Source organism: Rhinolophus ferrumequinum (assembly GCF_004115265.2).
Source record: "Rhinolophus ferrumequinum isolate MPI-CBG mRhiFer1 chromosome 15 unlocalized genomic scaffold, mRhiFer1_v1.p scaffold_54_arrow_ctg1_1, whole genome shotgun sequence".
NCBI lineage: Eukaryota > Metazoa > Chordata > Mammalia > Chiroptera > Rhinolophidae > Rhinolophus > Rhinolophus ferrumequinum.
In genome coordinates this window covers 3542688-3563190 of record NW_022680357.1, presented here as the reverse complement: position 1 = coordinate 3563190, position 20503 = coordinate 3542688, and the positions used below count along the sequence as shown (strand labels likewise).

The following is a 20503-nucleotide window of genomic DNA, read 5'->3' as shown; positions in this document are numbered from 1 at the left end:
GTTCCTGTGCCAGGACAGACGGGCAAACCCATTGGGAAACGTGGTGGTTCCCACTTAACCCCCACTGGCCATCTGCTAGGTGGGGGGACCCGAGGAGCAGCCCCAGGAGGCTGACCCATGGGCAGGGGGCCTGCTGAGCACAGGGGTAGGGACACAGGTGCGTTAGCCCTCGGCCCTTGGCGCTGCACCATGGCTGCCCCCAGCCTCTCCGGTGTGGTCTCCACGCCAGGCACCTGGCCTCCTGACAGGAGGGGGTTAATGGAGCCCAGGGCCAGCAGGGCTGGGTTGGCTGGTGACAGGGCGCTGGCTGGCCTGGAGGTGGGGCAATCCAGAGGGCAGGGACAGCCGGGGCCCAGCAGACTGGACGCTCCTGCCCGCCTGTGGCCTGCTCTGCACGCGGGATGGCCCTGAGGAAAGGTGAGGCTCCCGGTGCCCCCCGAGCCCACTGGGGCAGGGGCAACCCCCAGAGCCTTTGGGAGCCCATGGGGGGAATGGCACTGCAGGGGCATTGGGGGTGCAGCTGCGCCTGGCCACAGAGGGTCTCCTTTTCCTCCTCCTGCCCAAGCACCCAGGATGGCAGCACAAGGAAGACAGGGTGGGCATCTAAGACCCCCGGCGGGGTGCCTCGCCCTGAGCCTCTGCAAGACTGGGGCCTGCTGCCCTCCCAGCCACTTGGAGGCCAAGCCGCTCCTATCTCGTCCCATCTCGGGGCCTAGCCCCACGCAGCTGGCTGTGGGGCACCCTCTGGCACTGCCTCTGCCCCAGTCCGAGACCCCCTGAGCTCTCCAAGGGCAGGGATGGGCCAGTTCGGGGGGCAGCCTGGTGCCAGCAGTGGTTTTGGGGGCATTGCTGCTGGGGGGCCTGGCGCCCTTTGTGCCAAGGCACAGCCTGACCCTGGGGAGCCGACAGGCTTGAGTCTAGGGTCCCTGGCTGCCACTGAGACCTGCACCCTGTTCCTCTGTCCACACAGATGCTGGGCCAAGTCCCCGGGTGCAGGCCGCACTCACCCAGCTCACTGTCCAGCCCCAAAGGGCAACAAGTGCATAGCCACCCGTGCCCGCTCCAGAATATTCTCTCGCTCATGCCGTCCTCTAGGCCCGCCTGGCAGCCTGGCCTGGCTCAAGTGTTCCCCTTGGGGACACAGACAGACACGGGGCCTAATCGGCAGGTGCCCAGCCCTCAGTGTTCCCTGGAACAGGCGTTGCCACCTCACCAGTCAGTCCTATGATTTTGAGCTGGAGAATGTCCCAGTCGACCTGCCGGCTTTCCACTTCCGACTTAAGTCAGGTGCCGCGTATCACAGCGCACACCTTTTTCCAGTGCCATTAGCAGCACCTCCTCTTACGGTCAGGTGCTGCGGTCCAGGTGTTATGTGGTGGCCTGAGGCCTGGAGGAGTCCATGTCTTGACCCCAGGGCTCGCATCCCGGACCCCTCAGTGCCGCCTCTCCCCACGCCCCTCTCTCTGCAGAAGGCCTGGCCCTGGCAGTGCTGCTGGTCTCCTGGGCAGCACTGGGCCCCTGTGGCCTGGGAGGAGCGGAGCCCCGAGTGCCAGGGGACGCTGAGGGCCTGCAGTGCCCGGCCGTCTGCACCTGCGGCCACGACGACTACACGGACGAGCTGAGCGTCTTCTGCAGCTCCCGGAACCTCACTCGGCTGCCCGACGGCATTCCAGACAGCGCCAGGGCCCTGTGGCTGGACGGCAACAACTTCTCCTCCATCCCCGAGGCGGCCTTCCGGAACCTCTCCAGCCTGGGCTTCCTCAACCTGCAGGGCAGCGGGCTGGCCAGCCTGGAGCCGAAGGCGCTGCTGGGCCTGCAGAACCTGTACCACCTGCACCTGGAGCGGAACCAGCTGCGTGGCCTGGCTGCCCGCACCTTCCTGCACACACCGGGCCTGGCTTCTCTCGGTCTCAATAACAACCTGCTCAGCAGGGTGGATGAGGGCCTCTTCCAGGGCCTGGCCAACCTCTGGGACCTCAACCTGGGCTGGAACAGCCTGGCCGTGCTTCCCGACTCCGCGTTCCAGGGCCTGGCCAACCTGCACGAGCTGGTGCTGGCAGGCAACAAGCTGGCCTACCTGCAGCCCCCGCTCTTCTGCGGCCTGGGCGAGCTCCGGGAGCTGGACCTCAGCAGGAACGCCCTGCGCAGCGTCAAGTCCAACGTCTTCGTCAAGCTGCCCAAGCTCCAGAAGCTCTACCTGGACCACAACCTCATCACAGCCGTGGCCCCGGGTGCCTTCCTGGGCATGAAGGCACTGCGCTGGCTGGACCTGTCGCACAACCGCGTGGCGGGCCTTCTGGAGGACACCTTCCCGGGCCTGCTAGGCCTGCACGTCCTGCGCCTCTCGCACAACGCAATCGCCGGCCTGCGGCCCCGGACCTTCAAAGACCTGCACTTCCTGGAGGAGCTGCGGCTGGGCCACAACCGCCTGCGGCAGCTGCCCGACAAGGTCTTCGAGGGGCTGGGCCAGCTGGAGGTGCTCACGCTCAACGACAACCAGATCCAGGAGGTCAAGGCGGGCGCCTTCGTCGGCCTCCTGAACGTGGCCGTCATGAACCTCTCCGGCAACTGCCTGCGGAACCTCCCGGAGCAGGTGTTCCAGGGCCTGGCCAAGCTGCACAGCCTGCACCTGGAAGGCAGCTGCCTGGGCCGCGTCCGCCAGCACACCTTCGCAGGGCTCTCGGGGCTGCGCAGGCTCTTCCTCAAGGACAGTGGCATCGTGGCCATTGAGGAGCAGAGCCTGCGGGGGCTCCCTGAGCTCCTGGAGCTGGACCTCACCTCCAACCAGCTCACGCAGCTGCCCAGCCAGCTCTTCCAGGGCCTCGGCAAGCTGGAGTACCTGCTCCTGTCCCGCAACCGGCTGTCAGCACTGTCGGCGGACACTCTGGGCCCTCTGCAGCGCACCTTCTGGCTGGACGTCTCCCACAACCTCCTGGAGGCCCTGCCCGAGGCCGTGCTCTCGCCTCTGGGGCGGCTGCGCTACCTCAGCCTCAGGAACAACTCCTTGCGGACCTTCGTGCCCCAGCACGCCGGCCTGGAGCACCTGTGGCTGGAGGGCAACCCCTGGCACTGTGGCTGCCCGCTCCGGGCCCTGAGGGCCTTTGCCCTGCAGCACCCCGCCGTCGTGCCCCGCTTCGTCCAGGCCGTCGTGGAGGGGGACGACTGCCAGCCCCCCGTGTACACCTACAACAACATCACCTGCGCCAGCCCGCCTGGCATCGTGGGACTGGACCTGCGTGATGTCAGCGAGGCCCACTTTGCTCATTGCTGACCCGAGGCTCGTCCCGGCCAGACACCCCCCCGGGGCCACAGCAGGCCAGGGGTCCTTTCCCCGGGGAACACACCGTCCTGGGCCCTTGCCAGCTTGGGCTTAGGAACTGTGGGCCCCTGCCTGGTCCCTGAGGGCCAAATCAGGAGGGTGGGGCTGTCATCCATTAAACACAGTCTGATAAACACCACCTGTGAGCACAGAGCTGAAACTTGCGGGAGGGGAGGGAAGCATCAGCCCGGGTACCTGCAGGCCCGTGTGCTCAGCCAGCTCGGCCCACACCCGCTCTGGCCGCTTCAGGCACACACGGCCCTCCACTTCCCTTCCTGTGCTCTCGCTCCTCAAGTCCTCCCACCCCGGGCCCTCCCAGGACGCCCACCTCCACTTGAGGAGTGGGGGGCACTTACTCAGGTCCTCTTTGGGCAGCGTTCTTGGAGGTGGCCTGGTCCTGGGAAGCTGGAGCACAGCAGAGGCGGCCGCTGCTCCAAGACGCCCAGCAGTGCCACCCAGGGCCAGCGTGGGTGCCAATCCTCTCCAAGATCGTGTTCCAGGCCAAACCCCTCAAAGGCGCTTCCTTCTCCCCACCCCCCCGCCTTCTTCCTTTTGGCACAGTGCCCCCCCAGTACCCCCTACACTCCCAGGAAACATCCATCCACCTGCCCCCAGGAGGTGGTACTTGAGGTTACCTCCCTGGACCCCCTGCCATCCCCGCCCCAGGTCTGCCCTCTCTACTGACAGCCTAACGTCTTCCCTTGGCAAGAGTGGCACCATTCTGCTCTCCAGAGTGGTCTTGTCTCCTCCCTTCCCGGGACTGACTGCATTTCTCGCACCTCTTCTTCTCTTAGCTCTGCCCTCAGATCCCTGCAGCCTGGAGGGCAGGGTGGGCAGTCAGTGCTAGTGGCCAAGGCCCCCCGCCCCGCACACGTTTCTCCAGCATCACAAATTCCTCCCACCAAACTCCATTCAAACACATCCTGGCCCGGGTCTTCAGGGACCTGCTGTCCTTGCCCCTGGGACTTAGGGACGCACGCTGTCTGCTACAGGACACAGCCCCTCACTAAGGCACAGGCGGGACCAGGGTGGAAGGATTTAGAAATGTCAGACTTGTAACCGTGGCGACCAGACACGTTTAATCGTGGGCTCCTCTGAAGTTACAGGTTTAAGACCTTACCGGGTGTTCCCGTGTCACCACGATCACTCCCAGCCCTGCCGGCTGCCAAGCACCTGAGGACGACGAGGCCCCAGCCCGCTTCCAGACCCACAAGCTTTGTGGACAATGTGGAGACACAGGGGTCAGGAGCGGCCTGTCCATCTGCCTGGGGCACGTGACTACGACGGCATGAAGAGTGAACGTGCCAGCACCAGAGCTCAAGCCACGCACCAGGATCCCATGCTGATGCCCTGGGGTGTGCCACAGGCCAACCCCGCAGAACCACTCATTGTCAGCGGCCCTGGCACCGAGATGCTGGTGAAGAAGCATTGACATGTCTCCAAGGGCCCGGGCACGGACACGTGCTCAGTGACGGCCCCTCAGCCAGCCCGACAGGACCCAGGAGCTGTGCCCAGGATGTCTGCTCCAGTCGGTGAGCGCGAGCCCCACAGCAGCGCCAAGAGGAGACACGTGGGGCTGCCTCGGTCAAGAGAGCTGAGCAGACGTCTCGTTCAGAATTTTCTGGGCTATGGCGGAGAGTACGGGAAAGGCAGGGCTCTCAGGGAACTCCTGGATGAAGTCTCGGCCCTCCTCCAGGCTCCTCGTGAGGTCGGGGTCCAGGGGCACGGAGCCTGCGCAGATAGAGGGAAGGGGCCAGGAACGGGGTGAAGTGGTGAGAGGGAAGCCTGGGAGGCCGTGTCCACGCACCTCCCACTGCCCAGGAGCTGCTGTCAGTGCTGCTTTAGGCCAGAGCCAAGTTTGGTCGGCAGAGCTCGGGCTGAGGTGCCTGGACGGGCTCTCGGGCTGTTTCCACCTCAATGGCGGGCAGCCCAGCCAGCAGGCCTCCTCGTGCTCTGCAGGGCGAGCACTGGGGACATGTGCCCCCCGCCCCCCAAGAGGCGCTCCCAGAGCCAGAGCCACAGCCCTCCCTCTGCTTCTCCCTCTAGTCTCGGCAGGCGTCAGCTCCCGCTCAAAGCCTGGGTAGCACGGCCTTTCTCTCAGGCCGTTTCTTTCCGGCTGGTCAGCAGTGACCAGGGTTAGAGATAAACTGATGCCCGCAGATCGAGGACGACAGGTGGACACAGCCGCTGCCACCTTCCCCTATCTTGGGCGCAGGGAGCAGAGGCCAAGGGGCAGCCCTGACCCGCTCACCTAGGAAGGGGACTCCAGCGTGTCTGGCCAGTTCCTCGCCGCCTCCCCTGGAGAAGACATTGGTGCACTCCTAGGACAGAGCACAGGGTCCCCCTGAGGCCACAGTCGAGGGGTGGGGGCCAGGCGCTGGGAGCAGGGAGGGGGGCCGCGGGGCGTCCTCCCCCGGGGCTGGTGATGGCCCCACGACGTCCCTCGCCTCACCGTGCAGTGCGGGCAGACAAAGCCACTCATGTTCTCCACGATGCCGATCACCCGCAACCCCGTCTTCCTACAGAAGGTCAGCTCCCGCCTCACGTCCCCCACGGACACTGCCTAGCGACCAGGGAAGAAGTGGCACAGGCTGACGGGCATCCTGAGCAGGGAGAGGTGCCTGCCCGGGTGGGGCAGCAGCCTGGGAAACGGGACGGTGCTCCACAGTACCTGGGGCGTGGTGACCAGGAGGGCGCCCAGGGGGCTGTAGGGGCGCAGGGCGTCCACAGCGGCCATGTGCTCATCAGAGGTCCCCGGGGGCGTGTCCACAACCAGGTAGTCCAGCTGTCCCCAGGCCACGTCAGACACAAACTGCTTTATCAGCGCTGTAAAGACCCCGGAAGGTCAGAGGGCAGGGGTCTCAGGAGGCGTCTCCTCAAGCCCACCGCCTCCACCCGGCCTCCAGGGCACAGCGTCTCCGCAGACCCCGTAACCCCAAGAGCACGAGGGCGGCACGCCGCTCCTCACCCGGAGTGGGGGGAACACAGTGCAGCAGGGAGGCCCTCCCATCCGTCCCCCACAAGCACCCCTTTCTTCCCAGCTGTTGGCCACGTCACCCTGCAGGATTTCTGTCCTCGGCGGAGGACGGCTGGAGCTGTGACCCTCCTGTAACCCTGCCTGGCCTCGGGGACACCTCAATTTTCACTGGCCTGAGTGGGAGCAGCCCCTGCCCTGTGACCTGTACTCACACCTGCAGGCTCACCGCCAGTTAGAAGGGCTTTAACGTCACCTGCGGGTACAGTGACATTGGAGCCCGACCTCGGCGTCACCCCCGCCCCCCTCAACACACATAGGGTGGGCTCGGGTCTGAGCACACTTGTCCTTCCTGTCCAGAGGAAGGGGGCTCCACAGCTGATGGCCACACAGCTGTGTCTCGCTCTCACCGCCCACACCCACTGTCTGAACTCGCACACCTACACCCCACTGGGGCCCGACTGGTGGTGAACAGCAGGAGGCCCATGGGGGCAGGGACAGCCCGGGGCGCCTGCTGGGCTTTGGCTTTATAACTGAGCACAGAGGCATCGGCTGGGGGAGGCTGGAAGGCCACCGTGCCGTCGCCTGCCCCGTCATTACCGTTTTTCTTGGGGCCTCGCCACACCACAGCCTGGTCTGGATTCTCCAGCAGGAAGCCCACAGACATGAGGGAGATACTCTGCTCCTGGTCGACGAAGACGGGCACCCAGCCGCTGCCACACTGGTGCACGGCCCTGCCCTGGGCCCGGAGCATGCGGGGGATGCTGGGGCCACACAGGTCCACGTCAAGGATCCCCACCTGCAAGGTGACCACAGGCCGTGGCAGGGTCTCCCGAAGCAGGAAGAAACAAGTTGGCTGCCCCATGTGTCCACCTGCAAGGGGCAGGCGCTTCAGAAGGGACAGGTGGATGGTCGGGGCCAGAGGTACTCACCTTCTTGCCCGCGTGGCGCAGGGCCAGGGCCAGCTCTGTGGAGATGGTGCTTTTCCCAACCCCGCCCTTTCCCGAGAGGACGAGGATGACGTGCCGGACGCCGGCCAGGTTTCCAGGCTCTGCTAAAGAAGGGTAAGAGGGGAGACCCTTTGCACAGATGCACTTCACCACCCACTCACCGTGTCCCCGTGCACCTCCCGCGTCCCGAGACCTGCCCCTTCAGTGGAGGTCGGGCCCCAAGCTTGACCACTAGTTCCTTCAAAAGTGCAGCTCCCACTCGTGTCTGAAATGCCCCAAACTGCTTCTTTCTAGTGTGTGAAGGTGTGCGATCGCACACCTCTGAGCTCACACGTACTCGGGTGGTGAGCCTAGGACTGCTGCCTCCCAGCTGATTCCAGTGGAAAGGAGCACATACTAGTGTAAGTGGGATCATCGCAGCCATGAGGTGCCTCTGTGCCGGGGCAGCACCCACCCTGCTCCTAGGACTGACCTGCAGGCGTCCAGCCTGCTCCTCTGGGGTCAGAGAGGCACTCCAGGGAGCCTTGGGTCAGGTGGAGACCCCACCCCTGAGGGCAGAGGGTGGGGACGCAGGATCCTACTGTTCACCCAGCGTTTACCCTGGTTAGGGACTCAAGTGGCCCTGGGCTGACTGGACCTTAGGAGATATACCACGTTCATCTCTATACTCGTTCCACTGAAGAAAGTGGCCGTTGGTTCTTTGGTCAGTTCAGTCAACAGAGCACCTCCATTCCATTTACTCAGCCAGTTTCCAAAGGTGGCCGTTGTTAACTTGATGTGCGTCCTTCTGGACGGTTCTTTGCCTGAGCAAATACGTGCGCTGTATTCGTGTATATGTACATAAAGAAGATCCCTGGTTCTTAGAGGCCACAATTCCTGTGCTTTCCCCCACTCCAGTTCTCGGGAGGGATGCTTACAGCTCTGGGGACCCAGAGCAGCTGCCATCAGGCAGGCGTGTGGATGTCGGTGTCACCTGGCTGCCAGCCATGCCGTAAGAAGCCCCAGGTACATAAGGGCAGCCACAGGATGCACCTGTGTCATTGGTCACTCCCATACAGGTCCCGGGCCCAAGAACTCTGTGGAGCTGGAGCCCTGTCAGCCACCACCGGCCACTCTGCTCCAGCTCCTCTTCCTTCCAAATGTCACCAAATAGTCACCGTCCCTATCCCTGCACCTTGCATGGGCTGTCACCTGCATACACACCACCCTCAGCCCCTCTGCAATGCCCTCACATTCTTGCCCCGGTGCCCTCAGCCCCTCGCCATCCTGACTCCTGCCTGGTCTCCCACAAGCTGCTCTCTCTTCTACCCCCTCCCTGCACCCCTGCATCCTTGGGCAGGGCTCAAGCATAAATACTGTCCCTTCTTCTGATTCTTTCTCAAGGGTACATTCAAAGGCCGTCACCTCCAAAGCCTCCCCAGGAAGAAGTGAGGGCACCTGCCCTGGCTTTCAAGCAGGTCCTTGTCACCAAGGCGTTCCTTTACAGTGCCTGTTCTAGATCTGCTTCCAGCACTCTGGGCAGGGTTAACTTATAAGGTGATAAAGGCACAGCCCCCCACCCAGATGACAGCCTGCAAACACCAAGCCCCAGACCACGGCCCCAGGTCACCCCTGCGGCAATTTAAAACCTTAATTACTTAAATTGCTTTCCCATTAAAAGGTATTTGGGAGTCTACTTCACTTTTGTTGAGGGCAGGGAAGAAGCGGGCTCTGGTGGAAACACAGGAAGAGCCAGATCTGGGTCGTGGTTCAGCCCAGCTCCTAATCACAGGGACTCGCTTTCCTCACTGGTGGGAGTGGGGAATTTTATCTGAGAATCAAACAGGACACTCATGCTCTCGTCAGGTAACTTGTAGGAGCAGCAAACTTCTTGGACAGCAATCCTTTCACTCCTAAGTGAACTGAAAAAGTTTATAAATGGACTATCAACAAAGTACATTCACCACGTGCCTACTAGATGTGCCAAGGAAGCTGTGCTGGAAGGGGCAAGAAAAGCAGTACCTCCCCTGAGAAGAAAGTAAGGACCCCCGTTCCCCTTTATGGGTAACAAATAACAAGCCTTGGTGAGTCTCATCCTTAAGTACAACTATCGATTACTTGAGACACTGTAAAGTTCATAAGCTTCTACGTAAGGAATCTTTCTGGAACCATACAACTGACGCCAGGGATTGCTTCTGGGCACAGGGAGGTTACTCTTTCTTTTTTTTTTTTTTTACTGCATACCAGGTTAGGCCTTTTGAAGTTTTATGTGCATTTGCAGAAGATATTCTTATCTTGTCGCAAATCTGCCCTTATAACAACCTGTTTCAAATTTTTTTCTCCAGTGTTATGTTTATAATCTGATGAGTGAGTTGGTACCAGACCCCAGGCCTTTCAGAAGATAATATGGCAAACCCTTAATTATGAACGCCTATTTTAGTTAACCTGTGCAGATCTGATTATTCCCACTTGTATGAATTCTGTCCCACACGAGTTTCATTTTTTTCAGTATTAAGCTTTAGAAAGCTAGAATAAAAATTTCAACAAAAAATTAAGTGTATGATGTTTCTTCCTTTTAAAACCCCCTTTTTAAACAAGACTTCTTCCTAAATCTTAAAATCTAAGCCTCGAATCTTGCGACATCACTAGGCCACAAAAAAAAAAAAAAATCACGGCATAAAACGGGGCAGTGTTGTGTTTTTAACGACAAACAGCGGACGTGAGTTCCCCAGAACTCACACCCACGAGCAGCGCTGCAGTTACGTGAAAACTTGTAACTTGAGAGCGTTACACGCGTAAGTACACGTGTGCCTCCATAATCCTTACGCTGCAAGTAAGACGATTTGCTAAACACTAGCAGCAGTTGCGGGCCGGCCCCACCCCGCTCCTTAGCCGAGCCCGCGGACTCACCTGCCGCCGCCTCCATCCCTCCCGCGGCGCCGCGCGGTCGTCGTCCACTTCTTCTCGCTCCGTCCGCCTCCAGCCAGAGTGAAGAGCCTTTGGGCCAATGGCTCCTCTTGATAGGCCTGCTCGTGCTTCTCTCAGCCAATCAGGTTGCAAGAGGCGGTGTACGCAGGTTCCGGCGCGGCCGTTCGTACCGGAGGTGAATCCACTTCCGTATCACGCCCTAGTGTGGGGGCCACCTCCCTTCCTCGTCCCGCGTCCAATAGGAACGCGGACCTTGTCCCCGATCGCTTGAGACGTGACCAATGGGGGTGCCGAGTAGGGATTGACAGTTACAGTAGCCTCTTGGCAAGAGGCATATGCCGCGCGGCCCGCCCCCCCGTGGAAGACCCGGGCCGGGATCGCCCGCGGGCAGCAGTAGGGCCAATACGGCGCGGGGGGCGGGCCGGGGGCGGGGATTGTTTACGTCTTGTTCGGGAGCGGAAAGTGGGTCACGGCCGGCCGCGAAGCAGCTCAGGTGAGGGCGGGTCGCTTCCGCGCTTCCCCGCCCTCCCATCTCGGGACGTTGCGGGATCGCGGGCTGCACGGCCCGGCCGCGCCTTTGTTCCCGCAGGTGGCGCCAGGGGCCCGGGCGGGCGGAGGGGGTAAGCTACCCCGCACGGTAGGCCCGCCGCGCCGGGAGGAGCCGCAGCACCGACCAAAACTGGAATTAGTAAGAGGCCCCTGCTTTGAGGCCGGGGACAGTCTGGTGGGCCGGTCACTCCGCGTGCATCGCGTGGCGTCCACTGTGCGCTGCAGACGCAGTGGATGGTGACTAGGCCGGCGGACGAGAGCCGGCTCCACGACTGGCTCCGGCCGGTTGGGTGAAGAACCCGTGCGGCGGCGTTGCTGGAGGGAGGGGAACCTGGTTCTGCAGACGGCGCTCCCATCCCCGGAAAGCAGGACCTGCGCTCATTCTCCGACAGTGCTGGCCTGTGTGCCTGGCGGGGTCCTCACGGGGGGGACAGTGCCTGCCCTCCTGGGGTCTTCAGTCCGAGGGAGAGCTAAGCTCGATAATCGTAGAAATCGAGGTGTTACTACTGTAAGTAGGATCTGTAAGAAGAGGGGAGGGAAGGCATTCAGGGCAAAAGGCAGGGAAGAACTACTGCCTTTAGTAGCAACGGGGACAAAACCAGTGTGACTTGGAGAAGCGCCGGGGAACGTGATAGGCTTTGGGGGATTTTGCCTTTTATCCTAAGAACAATGGCAAGCCCTGAAGGGTTTTAAGATTTATTAAGATTTGTTGAAAATGTAAAGATTTGTTTCAAAAACAGTCAGCTTGGCTGTAGGGAAAGAAGTGGGTGGGGTGGGACTGGCGTGGTGGACAGATGGATTCAGGGCGTGTTTTGGAGGTGGTGTGGGGTGTGGGGGCCCTGAGGCCACGGTGGGAAGGAGGAAGGCGGGCTGGGGATGACTGTGGTGAGCTTGGCATGAGGAACTGCCAGACTGGAAATGGCATTTGTCAAACTGGGCAACGGAGGAGGAGCCAGGCGAGGTTTGAGAACCTGAGGGACATACAGGCTGGACAGCTGGGTTCCTGAGGCTGAGCCCAGAGAGGGGCTGGGATATGCAGTCATGGATGTCTGGATGGTTTTCTATACACTCTACCTGAGTTTTATCAAGGTGTTTGGACACTGGCGCGAGGTAGGAGCTTGTGAGGAGCGTTCTGGAGTCCCAGCTCAGCGTCCACACGGTTCATGAAAACTTCCATTGTGGAGGCGTGGGGGCTGGCACAGCCGACCGAGGGCCGAGTGCAGGGGGAGCTGGGAGACCTTCCAGTGTGCTGGGTGTTTCCTGTGCTCAGAACCTGTGTTTTCTTTCAGATCCTGTCCACCATGGCTAGGCGGCCCCGGAGCAGCAGAGCCTGGCATTTTGTCTTGAGTGCAGCCCGCCGAGATGCAGATGCCCGGGCTGTGGCTCTCGCAGGGACCACTAACTGGGGCTACGATTCCGATGGGCAGGTAGGTCCCCGGAGATGAGGTGGGTGCTGCTGGACTAAGGTGTGGAGACCCCACCCCTGAGGGCAGAGGGTGGGGACGCAGGATCCTACTGTTCACCCAGCGTTTACCCTGGTTAGGGACTCAGGTGGCCCTGGGCTGACTGGACCTTAGGAGATATACCACGTTCATCTCTATACTCGTTCCACTGAAGAAAGTGGCCGTTGGTTCTTTGGTCAGTTCAGTCAACAGAGCACCTCCATTCCATTTACTCAGCCAGTTTCCAAAGGTGGCCGTCGTTAACTTGATGTGCGTCTTTCTGGACGGTTCTTTGCCTGAGCTAATACGTGCTCTGTATTCGTGTATATGTACATAAAGAAGATCCCTGGTTCTTAGAGGCTACAATTCCTGTGCTTTCCCCCACTCGGTGGCTGCTGAGCTCTGGGATCCCAGGACCGTGGAGGTGGTCAGCGGAGCAGCTCAGCTATTTGTCTCAGTGCAGGCTGCCCAAGTATCTAAGGGCGTTCAGCCGGAACCTGGCTGCACTGACTCCTGCCATGGCAGGGCTGTGGCCTTTGCGCCTATTTTCGGGGCACTAGGGGTGGCTTCTCAGTCATTTTCCAGAATGTCTTAGATCAGAGCAGAGGGTTGGCTCTGCCTTGAGTCACCCGTGCTGCTTCCTGCAGGGGTGACCCTTGGGTGACTTGTCTGTGGTTTGTCACAGCCACCCTGCGTTGTTGCTCTGGCTCAGCCAGGTGTCCTGGGTGGGGGTGGGCACCTCTCCTCCCTAGAGCGAGGGCAGCTGAGCCCCATGGAGTCACTTAGCCTTAGATGAGAATTGGAGGTGACTGTTCTGGGTTGACAGTGTCCAAGGCCCCTTCTTGGGGCCTCCCCAACATCTCTGCCCAGGTCATCAAGAGGCCCTGGATTGCATTCCTGTCCCGCCTCCAGCCCCTGTCCAGACCACGTGGCCTGGGGCAGTCTGTTGTCCTATCTCTGCCTTGCCAGCTCATCACTGTGGGATGCAGGAGGTGTTGGGGGGCAGGGGTGCAGTGTCTGACACATGCTTACATGCTGCTTGCTTTGTCACCTGATGGGCCTGGAGTACTTGTGTGTGTGGGCAGGGAAGTGGGTGTGTCATCCTGGCACCTCTGAAGGCTGAGCACATACACCTCTTTCCTTCTGCTCTCCTGGCTTGCGGTGGGGCTGGCTTTGCCCCCTGCCCAGGTTGACTTGTGGGCCTGCGGTGCTCAGGTCTGTGCCCCTGGCTCCTGGCGCCATGGGAAGGGGGCTGCCTTGGCTTTTAGGGGATCACCATTCTGTGCTACGTGGGGTGATTTGGGCCTGCATCTAGTCTCCTTTCTGGGGGCTGTCTCTAGTTGGGGCTCAACCCCCTCAGCTCAGCCTCTCTGGCTGATTCACGAGCTTCAGTACAGGCCCTGAGCGCAACAGAAAAGAAACGAGGACCAGGCTCTTCCTCGTGGTTTGTGTTCTAATGGGAGGAGGCAGATGGACAGGATGAAGGAGATTGTCAGGGGAGCAGATGAGGAGGAGGAGGACCTGGGAGGGAGGGCTGGCTGAGCCTCTTTGAAAGCTACCATCCAAGGACAGAGACACCCCCCTCCCCATGACAGGTGGGGGAAGAGGAAGAGGCGCCGGGGTAGGGAAGGGGCCTGGTAGGCTCTGTTGGGGGGAAGGGCTCTAAACCAGGGGGGCAGGATCTGGGCCAGTCCGAGTAAGGACACCTGGACTACTGTGCACGGGGTGTTTCAAGCAGGCAAGAGGCACACCTCGAGGCCAGGAGACCAAGAATAGAGCCTGGGACCTGACCAGGACCCCGAGCCAACCCTCAGGGCTGGCAAAGCAGGCCGGCAGAGGCTGTCTGAACCTTCTGGACCCTGGACAGTGAGACCCCAGCTCCTCGAAGGTTGGGCTGAGGTCCAGAGCCAACGCGGGTGTCCGGAGCAGCCTATGTGGCTTCAGAGTACGAATGACGGTGCAGAGCGCGTCCCTTGCTGGCCTCCAGAAGAGTGGATCAACTGCTCAGCAGAATCAGACCAGCTCAGCCTGCGATCAGGCCTCAGACTTAAGAGCAGGTCCCATGAGGACTGAGCTTCCCAGGCAGAGGGCAGGGCCCCCACTCAATATTTTCCTGTAACAGAAGCTTAAAGCAGCAACATGAATGCCGTGGGCTTGTCAGGGCCCTGGGAGGGGATTAAGAGCCACCCCTTGCAAGGATGAAAAGGGGGCCGTGGCCCAGGAAAGCATGCAGGTACTGCCATAGCAAAGAGCCCGGACTGCCTCTATTAGGTCAACACTGGGCTTTGCCAAGGGTCACCCCTGCTTCGGGCCACCCTCAGTGGCCCCACAGCTTATCCATGCTCTAGAAGCTACCTAGAGAAGACTGAAGCCCGAGTGCGCAGCCCTGCCATGGGCCTCCAGGCCCCCTTGGCTGCGCAGAAAAGGGGTTGAGCCCACTCCCAGGAAGCCAGCAGCGTGGTAGACCTTTGGGAAGGAAGCCCTCCCACCCAGTTCCTGAGCTGGGAGCAGGTGTCCAGGGTCATCCTGGGGACACTGGGACCAGGAAGACTCTCAGCTCCCTTCCTTGGGGCATGCGCAGTGTACCCGTTGGCCTGTGGCGAGTGTGGGGGCGGGCGGAGGGCAGAGCAGGGGAATCAGCCCGCCCTGTCCCCCCAGCACAGTGACTCCGACTCTGACCCTGACTGCTCGTCCCTGCCGCTGTCCATCCCCAGCGCAGTGCCTGTGACGGGAGAGTCCTTCTGCGACTGTGACAGTCAGAGCGAAGCCTCCTTCTGCGGTAGCCTTCACACTGCCCACCGGGGCAAGGACTGCCGCTGCGGGGAGGAAGACGACTGTGAGTCCCTGGGCTGGGGTCCCCCAGGCCGGGCGGGTGGGCCTGCTGGGGGCTCCAGACACGGCCCCAACCTGAGCCTCTCCTCTCCCAGATTTTGACTGGGTCTGGGATGACCTGAATAAGTCCTCGGCCACCCTGCTGAGCTGCGACAACCGGAAGGTCAACTTCCACGTGGAGTACAGCTGTGGCACAGCGGCCATCCGTGGCACCAAGGAGCTGGGGGAAGGCCAGCACTTCTGGGAGATCAAGATGACATCACCCGTCTACGGCACCGACATGGTGAGTGGCTGGTGGGGTGGGGACAGGGGTGGGGGCAGGGCCAGTACCCTGGCCCTGCCCCTCTGCCCCGCCTGTTAACCCCAGATGGTGGGCATCGGGACGTCGGACGTGGACCTGGACAAGTACCAACACACGTTCTGCAGCCTGCTCGGCAGAGACGAGGACAGCTGGGGCCTCTCCTACACAGGTGCATGGGGCTCTGAGGGCAGGTGGGCCGGGAAGGACCCCCAGGCCGCAGGGCTCACCCCCACCTTGCTGCCCCCCAGGGCTCCTCCACCACAAGGGCGACAAGACAAGCTTCTCCTCGCGATTCGGTCAGGGCTCCATCATCGGCGTGCACCTGGACACCTGGCACGGGACGTTGACCTTCTTTAAGAACCGGAAATGCATAGGTGAGGGCGGTTGGGACCCGGGGGGTACACATGCCCGCAGGAAGTGGAGACTGGGGCCCAAGCCGAGTGGATTCCCAAGGATTCCCGAAAGGCTGTTCTGGAAGAAAGAAGCCTGAGGGTCCCAGGGTCTCCCGAGAGGGGGACGGCACAAGGGCCAAGTAAGTCCGCAGTTACTGCAGGCTGTCCAAGTGGCCGGGCTCCCTCGCAGCCCGCCTTCAGCTCTGCCCCCTCCTCCAGGCGTGGCGGCCACCAAGCTGCGGAACAGGAAGTTCTACCCGATGGTGTGCTCCACGGCGGCCAAGAGCAGCATGAAGGTCATCCGCTCCTGCGCCAGCGCCACCTCCCTGCAGTACCTGTGCTGCCACCGCCTGCGCCAGCTCCGGCCCGACTCCGGGGACACACTGGAGGGCCTGCCCCTGCCGCCGGGCCTCAAGCAGGTGCTGCACCACAAGCTGGGCTGGGTCCTGAGCATGAGCTGCGGCCGCCGCAAGTCCCCTGTGCCCTCGCCCAAGCCCACGGCCAGTCCCAGCAGCCCTGAGACTCGGCGCTGCCAGAGGAAGCGCTGCCGACGGACCTAACTGATTTTCCCATCGAAACTGCCTTCGGGGCTGGGACAGCGTCTTCTCCGTCCCTTCCTTTGGGCCTCGCTCCAGGGCAGCAGGAGAGGGAGGAGGTGGGCCCAGATCTGTCTGGCCTGACTGATGCCGTCGGAGGCTGGGACAGGGGCTTCGGGTCCTGAGACCAGTACTGTCCGGTCCACCTGCTTCCTGTGCTCGGTATGGGAGGCGCCGCTTCCCTCCTTGGAGTCTCCTGGGAGTGGCTCCCCCAGCTCCTCTGGACTCAGACTGCAGGCCTGGAGGCTGTGGCCGCCAGCCGTGGGGGGCCTCAGGTTTGTCTTCACTTGCTTTGCATGTTGTCAGCTGCTGTTCCTCCTGTCCGAGACTGAGAGTGACGGTAATAAACTTGGAGTTCCTGTCTCACACCTCCTGGTGTCATGTTTCACACCAGGCCACAGCGGTAGAATTAAAGGAGTCCAGATCCAGCTCGGGGGTTCATGGGTGTCCATGGCTTTTCTCCTGTAACTCTGACCATGTTGCAACAGCCTTGGGAAGAAGTGGCCTGATTCTCTTTTCTCCCTTGAGACTTCATCTCACTGCTTCTCCTCTCTGAAGGTGTCACCGCCAAGCCTCCAAGTAATGGGTATTTGTCCCCTGGCCGGGACTTGGGTGCTCCCAGCCCTTCCTGACTGTCCCAGCTGGCCACCAGGCCTGTGGCCAGTGTGTCCAGGGTTCGGGGGCATGTGAAACCCGCCCCCATTCTCTCGCCCCTCCAGCCAGCCGGCATCTCGTGGAAAGAAGTTCTTCTGCTCACCCCAGTTACCCAAGAACCTTTCCTGCTACCTGTGCCTGCCCCTTGGGATGAGGTCTGACCGAGAGCCCCTTCCAGGCAGAGTGGCAGGTAGTGCTGGGTGACTGCTCTCCTCCTCCTACCCCTCGTGGTTTCCGGTCACTCCCTTGCTGGACGGCCTGCTGTCCTGCTGGGTGGCGGGAGAAGGCCCAGTAGGTCTGGCAGGCCTGGTCAGGAGCTAAGGTCCAGCAGGAGGTCAGGGTCGGTGGCGGTCAGGAAGAGGCAGATGCGGCGGGAAAGGTCAGGGCCCAGCCTTCGGGGCCTCTTGCCCTTGTCCGCCTTCACAGGGAGGTCAGCCAGCAGAGCCAGGCGCTCCTGCTCTGTGCCGCAGGCCACGTACGCCTAGGGCAGGCACAGGGATGAGCAGAGCAGGCCTCGGGGACCTGACCATCGTACCTGAGGGGGTGGAGGTGGCGGGAGGGGGCCCACCTGCTGCAGAAGGCGTGGAGAGGGGAAGGCGGTGACAACAGCATCGGCCATGGCCGGGCTGACCCGGTTGAACTGCCTGATCTGCCGCCACCAGGCGCCCCGCAGCCCTGTGCCATCTCTTGTCACTCGTGCGCCTGCCACCCAGCACGCAGCTGTGCGGAAGGAAACGGCCTGGTGCTCCTGGAACTGCCTAAGGACAGCAAGGTGCAGAGAGGTTTCTGGAGGCTCCCTCTCTCCTGACCACCCAGTCCCCCAGCTCAACAAAGCCCCTCAGCCCTCTGCGTCACAGAGGCTGGGAGGTACCACCCCTCCAAGCGTTCCTGTCACCCTCCTAGCTGGGGTGGGGGCCACGCACTTGAAGGGGTGCTGGGCGAGGGCCTTGGTGAAGGCACACACATGCTGACTCAGCTCCTGCCAGGAGGCCACCAGCAGCACGTCCAGGTTTGCCCAGAGCTGCAGGAGCACCAGGGCCTGAGGAGGCAAGCCCGTGGGAGTGGGTAAGAGGAGGGCTCCCCTGGGGGACACCCAGCTAAGAACAACCCCACCTGCCACCCTGGGACCACACCCAGTGGCTGGGCCTCGGCAGCCTGAGAGCCAGGGCCAAGGCCAACCACCTCCCCCAACCTGACATGTCCTTACCTCCTCCACCTCGGGCCAGCCGACTGCCATCATGGCACGGGCCATCCCTGGATTCTCCGGCGGCTGCATCTCCCGGGTGTTGGGCTGGCGAGACCTAAGCAGAGGTGACTATCCCTTCAGCTCCCCACACCCCATAGGTCCCACCCTCCTTGAGTTCTGCTTCCCCTAGAGCCCGCCCAAAGGAGGAGCTTAGCCCCCCAAAGGAGGAGCACAGGAGCCCCCGAGCTACCCCAACCTTTTCCCTGAACTGCCTCATCCCAGCCAGGCCTGCTAAGGGTATGAGGGTGGCCAGTACCATAGGTAGGCATCCAGCCCGATGACAGCCAGGTGGGGGCAGGCGGGGCTCTCAGGAAAGATCCAGGGCACCGAGCTGGTTGGGCCACAGACCTGCAAGCCAAGGTTTACCACACCTGTTTCTCTGGGATGCGGCAGGTAGGGCCCATGAGCCACCAGGCCACTGCCAGTTTGCAGAATGAAGGGGAGCCAGGAAGGCCCAGTGGTGCTGAAATGAGACCGAAGTGGGCTTCCTCTGCTCAGCCAGTTCTCTAGAAAACCAGCTGTGTGCTTCCCCTGAGGTCAAGGGGACCCCAGGCCTGTCCCAGTCTCCTAGAAGAGTCTCCCTCCCCATTCTTGGTCCACCTCTGCACCCCAGCTGGGCACTTGCCTGGTAGCAGATAAATGCGGAACCTCAGACCCTGGGGCAGACAGAGGGTCTAACCTGACGACAGGCTGGCACAAACATCCGCTGAGCAGTCTCTATTGTTCCTCCAGCCAGGCGGGGGCTGGGCTCTTGGCTGGCATAGGTGGCCTGCACAGCCAACCCACAGCCCCAGTCCCAGGCCCCCTCTCACCAATTTCCCACCTCTGGCTTCTGACTGAGCTCTGCAGAGGGCCCGCTTTATCCTGGCTTCTGCCCCCTATAAGCAGCTGCAGCTCCCGTCTGCTCCCAGGCCGAGCCCAGGTGGCTTCCCCCATCTCACCCACACATCTGAGCTGCTGACCAGAGAAGAGCCCCTGCCCACTGCATGCCCTCTCCAGCCCCTCTGCCTTTGAGCAGCACTGGCAGAGCAGCGCATCCAGGCTAGGAACCCAACCCCCCACCGAGCACCTGTGTGAGCTGGAGGACGCCCTGCAGAAACTCATCAGGCTCCAGCAGCAGCAGGAGGTCCTGCTCCCCAGCAGCCCACACCTCAGGAGGCACCTGTGGGGACACCAGGAGCACTGCTGCCCACCCTCGGCCTTGAATGACCCAGGGCCTTGGTCTGGGCACCACACAGCTCTGAGGCTCATGGCCACAGCCAAATCCATGCCAGCCAGGGCTGCTCTACAGAATCCAATGTGGTCTCCTGCTGAGGCCAAGACCAGCCCTGGTCTCCGGGGCCGGCAGGAGCCCTGAGCACAGCCTCAGTGGGGGTGGAACATTCCTCGCACCAGCTGAGTGCAGACCCTGGACCCAGCCCTGCACCGGCACCATAGTTTGGGCATCACCCCATTCAGCATCCCCCATTCTTAGTTTATGTGCCCGATTACAGCAGCTACCTCATGAAATCATGGAGGTGAAATACCGAACTCAGGGCCGCACTACAGAAACCCAGGAAATGAAGCTGCTGGTGGCAAGGAAGCCGGGGCACTCACACTGCTGGGGCAGGGTTCCGGCTTCACTCTGCTCCACCTGAGGCTCCGAGCGGGGCGCTGGGGCTCGATGCGGTACTCACAGCCCAGGGAGCTCAAGGCTTCCAACAGGATGTCAGCGCCAGCATCTTCTAGGATGGCTGGGGTGGGCCAGAGAGACAGCTGTCACTCCTTTCCCCCCACGGGAGGACGCTCCTCACCCATAGCCTGGGCGGCGTGTTACAAACACATCGATTCACCATCCGCTCCAAGAGCGCAGATCGGGCCCAGATCCCAGAGTCTGTTTTTCAAACAATCTCCCCAGTTGGGAAGCCTGCGCCAATTCCTGGCCAAGAGGCGGCCTTGACAGATGCCCCTCTCACCCCGCAGTGGGCCGAGAACCACCTCCCAGTAATTAAGGGGAGCTTCCAAAGCCCGAGCTCCAGCAGAAGTGCAGCTTCTTCTAGGCCCCTTGCCCTGGCCCTGGCCCAGGGCGCACCTGGGTCCACCTGCACCACTAGGCGCCGCACCGCCTGCTCCGGCCGCAGCAGCCGCAGAGCCTGGGCGGCCGCCCTGCGCTCCTCTGCCGGGTCCCGCGCCCTGGCGACAGCCTCCGAATTGGCTTCCGCGCCGGCGGGGCCTTCGGTGTCCGAGTCTGAGATCTCCCAGGTCGGGGCCCGCCGCTGGCCGCGGCCGCGGCGCGAGCCTCCAGCCCCGCCGGGCCCAGCCCTCGCCATGGCCCGCCCGGCCTCCTCTCCGCTTCCGGCCG

The 20503-nt window shown here is 62.0% G+C and overlaps 4 protein-coding genes and 2 long non-coding RNA genes across 12 annotated transcripts; 3 read left to right on the top strand and 3 right to left on the bottom strand.

Moving 5' to 3' along the window:
- Nucleotides 1-232: 232 nt before the first annotated feature.
- IGFALS (insulin like growth factor binding protein acid labile subunit) lies at nt 233-3483 on the top strand. The gene is made up of 2 exons (XM_033101096.1): nt 233-417; nt 1470-3483. The coding sequence occupies exons 1-2, from the start codon at nt 402-404 to the stop codon at nt 3269-3271; spliced, it is 1818 nt and encodes a 605-aa protein (XP_032956987.1). The 5' UTR covers nt 233-401; the 3' UTR covers nt 3272-3483.
- An 878-nt stretch (nt 3484-4361) lies between these two features.
- On the bottom strand, nt 4362-10223 carry NUBP2 (NUBP iron-sulfur cluster assembly factor 2, cytosolic). Of its 2 annotated transcripts, none has more exons than XM_033101358.1 (7): nt 10133-10223; nt 7226-7347; nt 6894-7092; nt 5991-6145; nt 5772-5882; nt 5571-5640; nt 4362-5050 (listed from the first exon to the last, which is right to left on the bottom strand). In XM_033101358.1, exons 1-7 carry the CDS (start codon nt 10146-10148, stop codon nt 4905-4907), a joined length of 819 nt encoding a protein of 272 aa, XP_032957249.1. In that variant the 5' UTR covers nt 10149-10223; the 3' UTR covers nt 4362-4904. The 2 variants fall into 2 exon arrangements, with proteins under 2 accessions (XP_032957249.1, XP_032957250.1); XM_033101359.1 differs by having other exon boundaries at nt 7226-7344; nt 10133-10221.
- Nucleotides 10224-10502: 279 nt separating this feature from the next.
- Nucleotides 10503-16628, top strand: SPSB3 (splA/ryanodine receptor domain and SOCS box containing 3). 5 transcript variants are annotated; one of them, XM_033101353.1, is made up of 7 exons: nt 10503-10643; nt 11989-12126; nt 14856-14977; nt 15069-15256; nt 15341-15443; nt 15523-15648; nt 15886-16628. In XM_033101353.1, the coding sequence occupies exons 2-7, from the start codon at nt 12062-12064 to the stop codon at nt 16224-16226; spliced, it is 945 nt and encodes a 314-aa protein (XP_032957244.1). In that variant the 5' UTR covers nt 10503-10643; nt 11989-12061; the 3' UTR covers nt 16227-16628. The 5 variants fall into 5 exon arrangements, with proteins under 5 accessions (XP_032957244.1, XP_032957243.1, XP_032957241.1 ...); XM_033101352.1 differs by having other exon boundaries at nt 10598-11207; XM_033101350.1 differs by lacking the exon at nt 10503-10643 and adding an exon at nt 11381-11809 and having other exon boundaries at nt 14800-14977.
- On the bottom strand, nt 13577-15229 carry LOC117019533 (uncharacterized). Its single transcript, XR_004422509.1, has 2 exons — nt 15092-15229; nt 13577-14957 (listed from the first exon to the last, which is right to left on the bottom strand). It is a non-coding gene; the product is annotated as an uncharacterized LOC117019533 (long non-coding RNA).
- A 149-nt stretch (nt 16629-16777) lies between the features above and the next one.
- Nucleotides 16778-20488, bottom strand: EME2 (essential meiotic structure-specific endonuclease subunit 2). 2 transcript variants are annotated; one of them, XM_033101355.1, is made up of 8 exons: nt 20234-20488; nt 19759-19895; nt 19232-19324; nt 18419-18510; nt 18124-18217; nt 17840-17955; nt 17485-17674; nt 16778-17397 (listed from the first exon to the last, which is right to left on the bottom strand). In XM_033101355.1, exons 1-8 carry the CDS (start codon nt 20469-20471, stop codon nt 17227-17229), a joined length of 1131 nt encoding a protein of 376 aa, XP_032957246.1. In that variant the 5' UTR covers nt 20472-20488; the 3' UTR covers nt 16778-17226. The 2 variants fall into 2 exon arrangements, with proteins under 2 accessions (XP_032957246.1, XP_032957247.1); XM_033101356.1 differs by lacking the exon at nt 19232-19324.
- LOC117019534 (uncharacterized) lies at nt 17874-19286 on the top strand. Its single transcript, XR_004422510.1, has 3 exons — nt 17874-17981; nt 18143-18227; nt 19162-19286. It is a non-coding gene; the product is annotated as an uncharacterized LOC117019534 (long non-coding RNA).
- Nucleotides 20489-20503: the final 15 nt, after the last annotated feature.